Raw genomic sequence first — 6,521 nt, 5'->3', positions numbered from 1 at the left:
AAGTTGGGAGCGGTGGGTAACAAATCGAAAGTTGGGAGTGTTCCCTATCAAATGATTAAAGTTGGGGGTATTAAAAACCAATATCCCAAAATAAAACGATGAAAAGATAATATGGGCTAACATGAAAAGATGGGTGAAAGATAAGAGAGATGTAAAGGTTTATAACCCAAATGATCATATCACAGTATCTGTCAACTATTAGATTAGTAACCAGAGGCAATGAAGTGAATAATATCATGTCTAATTATTATTATTTTCTTAATTTCACCTTTCGTATTATTAAAACTAGTTTTAGAGCCCGTATAAAACACGGGATGATCTAAATAATTAACTTACACTTGGTGGAGTTGCCACGCTGATGAAGGATAAGAACCTAACTTCCTTGAGGTCTCAGGTTCGAATCTAGAGGCCGTCCCGAGTTTTCTATTACAGTGTATTTACTTCAGATGGCTTGCTCTTGTGGAGGGTACAACATCTGTCAAGTGGCAGGTGGCTGGAAATTTTCTCGGGGAACGCCTAGCCAAACTCGGATGCCAAGTGTGGGCCCGGTTAAGACAACATAGTATTGGCCTGAGTGGGGCAGTTGGGGCTTCCGACATAGGAGCTGCGGTCGACTTAAATGTGAAATTCCACCTTGGTGGAATGGCCAGGCTAATGAAGGATAAGAACCTAACTTCCTTGAGGTCTCAGGTTCGAATCTGGAAGCCGTCCCGAGTTTTCTATTACAGTGTATTTACTCCAGAGGGCTTGCTCTTGTGGAGGGTACAACATCTGTCAATTGGCAGGTGGATGGAAATTTTCTCGGGGAACGCCTAGCCAAACTCGGATGTCAAGCGAGGGCCCGATTAAGACAACATAGTATTGGCCCGAGTGGGGCGGTTGGGGCTTCCGACTTGGGAGCTGCGGTCAACTTAACTATGAAATTCTCCGTTCAAAAAAAAATAATTAACTTACAAATTAAGCAATACATAATGTATATTGAACAATGTATTACATCTATGTCTGTATATTTATACATAAATTGATTTTATTTATATCATAAAATGATTTTTTTCCAAAATAAAAATGAACTTAATATAAAAAATAATGCACGTGCAAAAACATACCCAAAAACCCTTCATCTATCGAAAATTTATTCTCAGTGTCATATATTTATTATTGAAAGAAATTTGCTTATGAACTAATTTCGGAGAATAAATCCTATATAATAATATTTTTGAGCTACACCATAAAAAAATATTTTAATAAGTTTAAGGGGCTTCTCGACTTTGCCAATTGACAAAAAAACAGGTTAACCCGTTCAGTTTTATGAATGTTTTGCTTTACTTAAGCATAATTTTGTACGACATGATTCACATACAACATTATGATCACTATTCAAGAAAACGACAAAGTTGACACACATGTTTCTAATTTGATAAAAGTTAGAAGCATTGATAGTCTTGGAAGTGGCATATCGGAAGTGTTTATCATTTATTTTTAAATTTTAATAGTCATGAGAAAAATACTCAATGTGCAAAATCCTGAATCTTTTGACTATTTCTAAAAATGTTCTTAAAAATAAATTCGAAACCCAATCACATTTAAAATTCTAACTTTCATTTGTTTTACATTTTCAAGTCAAAACTTTGAACAAGTAACACGTTTGACGATAAATCTATTTGCATTTTCAAATTTTTAAAAATATTTAGATTACCTCTTTTTTGCCCGCAACAAATTTGAGCCAAATGTAGTTAATTTGTACCAAACGATTTATTTACCAACTTTTAACCCGTAACAATCAAATTTAAATTTCACAAAAAACCCGAAGCAATCCTTGATAAAAAATCCAAAAAACTAAATATGATAAACTTTATTATATTTGAAAGTGATTAGTATATACTATCATTACAGTTTAACACATATATACATAGTTTACTAAATTAACCGAAAAAATAATTGGATAGATTCAAATCACATATTTATAATTTATAAATTATATGACAATGTACAAAAAAAACCAATAGATATGTAAATTTATTTTTTTTAAATGGATCAACTTTCAAACATATATTTATAATTTAACGATTAAAAAATTTACTTCATAAATTGAAAGCATATTAGAGTTTTTTTTTGTTTTTTTATTTACAATCTTCAAAAATATACATCGAACAATATACATCGTATAATATGTTAATGATAACATTTAAAATTATAAATATTTAACAAACACGGTTTGTTGTTGATTTTTGGATTTCACCAAGTATGTTGTGAAATATATTCTAACAATGTATAGTAGTATAATACATAAATACTTATTTTTATAAAAGTATAGATATAATATAAATAGAGTTTACAGAAAATGAATAATTTAATCATATTTTCATTATATATATATATATATATATATATATATATATAATGTAATAGGAAAGTGAATAATTATTGATTTATGATATATATTAGTTTTTGAGGGAAAAAATTGCAAAGATCAACCACAAACCGACACGTGTCTACAATTATTTTACTTTATTATAATAGGTAGATTGTACACCTTTATTTTATTTTGTGATTTTAATAAACATTGTGTTAGTAACTTGTACATGTTAATTTTTGAAAAAGAAATTAATAATTTTATAGAGACAAAATTGTATTTAAAATAAAGTATCTTTTAGTCTTGTAAATTAGAGCTTCACAATTTTTTTACCGAGTACCGGTATCCATAAAAAAAAATAGGTGCCGGTACCATACTACCTATATTCATTTATATGTTTTTCGGTTTTGATGCATGTCACTTTGGTATTTTTGGTATTCTTGCACCGCAAGTACTAGTACTGCCATAATCAATATGTTATTCATTTATGTTTTTTTTGTTTTACTAAAAGTAATTAGTTTCATAGTGAACAGAATTGATGTAATAATTTACCTTTAAAAGATCAATACATTTAAATAAATAAAAAAACTTTTTGAAACCTAATATATTTAAAGTAAATACTATTTTTATTTTTACAGAAAAAATCTATTAAATAAATGGTATTAAGAGGAGAAATGATCCAAATCATGTCAGATGTCACTATGATCTCATATGTCACACTGTAAACACGGTATTTGAAAAATACGTCGTTTTTCCTTGGTAATAACCTACTTATCCCACTATAGATAATATTAGGGTCTTCCTAACCACACCCCACACCACACCAGACGCCGCGTTTAGCCCTTACCGTAGCGGTTTATTCGACGTGACTGATTTGATGGACGACCTCGACGTCGACGGCTGATTTGACTGGCGAAGTCTGTCGTTGTCCATAATTACGCCGCGTATAGACCTTAGCGGTGCGTTTAGTCCCCTCAATTATTTAGGTTGATTCCCAGACTTGTGGTGGTATACATTAGCATGCAAACATAAATTTTGGATACATTCAAAGTGTCCAAATTTCCAACTCAAGAAAATGTCTCGGATGTTCGACGGTTATTTTCCGAGCCCGCAGCGGACAAACGATGAGTCAGGCGTTCCGGATTTGAATCAGGCGCCGCCGGGGTTTGTAGATTATGGCGTGGGGGCGGCGTTACCAAATTTGAACCAGGTATCGTGACATGTTTATTTGGATTACCCGTCGTCATTAATTTCTGAAATTAGATTTGTTAACAATATATTTTGTTAGGAATATTTTGTGCACGACCATCCGGATTGGCATTTGACGCCTAGCAGCAGTTTGTATTTGGCACAGCCTGAACATGATTACGGTCAGCCGTCATACCATTTCTCAGGAGACCCGCATTACATTGCCCAGCCTTCCTACCATTTTAATACCGAGGAGCTGTATTCATGTAGTCAATGTTCGTACCCATTAGTAGTAGGTGATGCGTATCGGTCACAACCAGAACCAGACCATATTCTTGAAACCCCCCACGAGACTGTTGATGAAGATTACGACAGAAATAATTCTGACGACGATGGTGATAATTACATTCGCGAGGCTTGGGTGTCATATAAAACAGATATCGTACGAGACCATATGTTTTGTTTAATAAAAATATTTTGTAATTAGTAGTTGGTTTGAACTTGTTTTAAATTTGACGTTAAAACTGTTTCAGTTATTTTCTTCCCGTGAGGAGCTGGAGGAGTGGGCGAAGAAAAGAGGTCGGGAGCATGGGTGTGTTGTTGTTGTCCAGCGGTCTAGGCCAAAAGCCGTGGATCTTGGATGCAATCGCGGCGGCGAACCAAAACTCAACGCCACAATTAGGCGTACAGGCAGTATAAAGAAGGGCTGTCCGTTTAAGCTAAAAGGAAGGCACAACCATGTTGGTAATTTTTGGAAGCTTGAGGTCGTAAACGAGACGCACAACCACGACCCGTTCGTCTTTAAGGAGGGTCACGCGTATCTAAGGATAATGACCGACGATATGGTTAATATGGTTGCAAGTTTACACGCGGATAGCTTGAAGACATCAAAAATAGCTCCACTATTACGCAGACGATTTCCCGGAGCCTGCGTTATTGACAAGGACATACACAATCTTATAGAGAAGTGGAGAAAAGAAAATACAGTTGGCGATACCCCAATGCAGGTTCACGTTTTTGAATTTGATTTGTTGCAATGGATGTTTAAAAAAATATATTAACGTCAAATAAAACTGGTTGCAGGTATTTGAAAGCTTCCTGATTAATAAAGGGTTCGTTTATCATACACGGGAGAACCCTGCCACAAACCGCGTAGAGGACTTATTATTTTGTCATGACACGTCTCATAAATTGTGGCGTGCGTCCCCCCCCCCCATTTGCTGCTGATTGACACCACGTACAACACCAACATGTACAAGTGGCCGTTTGTTCAATATATTGGTGTGACGTCGACGTAGAAGTCGTTCTGTATCGCGCACGTGGTTCTACTTAGGGAACGCCAAACGGATTTCACATGGGCCCTCGAGCACCTCAAAGGTATGCTCGAGGATTCTATTGAGCCGCGCGTCATAGTCACCGACAGAGACTCCGCCCTGATGAATTCTTGTAAAAAAATATTCCCGAATGCTATCAAAAACCTATGCCGGTGGCACATACATGAGAATATAAAGAAAAAGTGGAAGGGTATCTATGACAGCAAGGCAAGAGAAGATTTCGCTCTATTATGGTCGGTCTTGTGTGAGTCTCCCACGTTCGATGATTACGAATATAACTGCTTAAAGTTTCAAGAAATGTTATGCAAAATTGGGAAAGAAAGTAAGTCCTTCTGATTATTAATATACAATAAGTGTTAATCTAGTAGTACGTTTCATAAGTTTATTTTTGTTTCGTTTTCAGAGGTATGGGACTATATCCATCATAGCTGGCTGTTACGAGACAATGAAAAGTTTGTATCTTGCTGGATGGCCGATCGGTTAAACTTCGGCGAGACTACAACAAACCGAGTCGAGAGTCAGCACGCGAACTTGAAAAGGCACCTTAACGGGGCCAACAACACCCTCCACGCACTTTCGGCTTATGCCCTTGAGCTTATAGAAGCCCAGAAGGTTCAAATCGGAGAAACATTTTAAAAATCCCGGATTACGTTGAAGAAAGACCATAACCTTCAGGTATTTTACATGTTACATTATAAAGTATCGATTAAGGCTCTTACGCTACTACATAAGGAGTACGGAAAGCTTGAAAAGATGACCGAGTCGGGACATAGTTGCCGACACCAGTTGCGAACGTCTATGAGGTTGCCATGTGCTTGTGAGTTGGAGCGTCACCTTAATACATGTGTACCTATTCCTCTAAAATCGATAGGCCCGCTCTGGAGGAAGCTTGACCTTGATCCAGTGGTCGCACAGGTAGAAGAAGAAGACTTCGAGGCAGAAATGGAAGAGCTTAATCAGACAGTTTTGATACATAAAGATCGAAAACAGAAAAGAAGTCTTTTATCGAAGATTTGGTCCGTTCTTCCAGGCAACTCAAATAAAAAAGAGCCAGAGAAATGGGTGGACCCTCGCGGGCGCCCAAACTTAAACCAGGAAACAAAAAAGGTCGAGGCCGCGAGGCACAGCTCGTATATCCCTTCCTCGTACCCCACTTCGTCCTCACAGAACACTGACCAAACCCCCTCATTCTTGGAGCGCTCACGGTCGCAGTCCCATTCACAGCTTAAGATGCCCCCTCCTAAACCTTCAAAACGGTCGTCTAAGAAAAAGGAGAATGGAGCTGCCTTAGGTTTTCCTTTAGTGGTTTATCCGGAATATGTTGCAACGGTAAATTGGTATAAGGGCTTTGTTCCAAGATGGAGCTACCCTTACATCTCAAGGATCATAGACGTAAAGCCTGACGGTAACTGCGGTTTTCGGGCAATTGCGGAGGGTTTAGGAATCGGTAAAATAGTTGGAGGGAGGTTAGGGTTGCCATAAAGAATGAGATGGATAGGAACCCAGATTGGTGGAGGGTAAGATTAAATACGGAGCAACCGGAGTTTTTTGAGAGGGCTCGTAGCCAGTTAGATTTTTTTGAAACGGTTCAAGATGCGCCTCGCAACCGTTGGTTTCAGTTACCCGGCCATGGATACGTCGTTGCT

General features: G+C 37.1%; 1 protein-coding gene across 1 annotated transcript; it reads left to right on the top strand.

Annotated features, from left to right (window-relative positions):
• The first annotated feature begins 3,428 nt into the window (after positions 1-3,428).
• On the top strand, positions 3,429-6,357 carry LOC143586918 (uncharacterized). Its single transcript, XM_077068361.1, has 6 exons — positions 3,429-3,563; positions 3,642-3,983; positions 4,075-4,548; positions 4,840-5,197; positions 5,279-5,487; positions 5,587-6,357. The coding sequence occupies exons 1-6, from the start codon at positions 3,429-3,431 to the stop codon at positions 6,355-6,357; spliced, it is 2,289 nt and encodes a 762-aa protein (XP_076924476.1).
• The last annotated feature ends 164 nt before the right edge of the window (positions 6,358-6,521 follow it).

This window comes from Bidens hawaiensis, unplaced genomic scaffold, assembly GCF_021521415.1.
Source record: "Bidens hawaiensis isolate Kalapana, Puna unplaced genomic scaffold, B.hawaiensis_p1.1 tig00035045_1, whole genome shotgun sequence".
NCBI lineage: Eukaryota > Viridiplantae > Streptophyta > Magnoliopsida > Asterales > Asteraceae > Bidens > Bidens hawaiensis.
The sequence above is the reverse complement of the archived record's forward strand: the minus strand, read 5'-3'. Positions and strand labels throughout refer to the sequence as shown.

Bases quoted from the DNA above. Each gene is read 5' to 3' on its own strand.
- LOC143586918 (XM_077068361.1), top strand. From the start codon at position 3,429: ATGTCTCGGATGTTCGACGGTTATTTTCCGAGCCCGCAGCGGACAAAC. The intron at 4,549-4,839 runs GTTCACGTTTTT...ACGTCGACGTAG, and splicing joins TTGGCGATACCCCAATGCAG to AAGTCGTTCTGTATCGCGCA. The intron at 5,198-5,278 runs GTAAGTCCTTCT...TTTCGTTTTCAG, and splicing joins ATGCAAAATTGGGAAAGAAA to AGGTATGGGACTATATCCAT.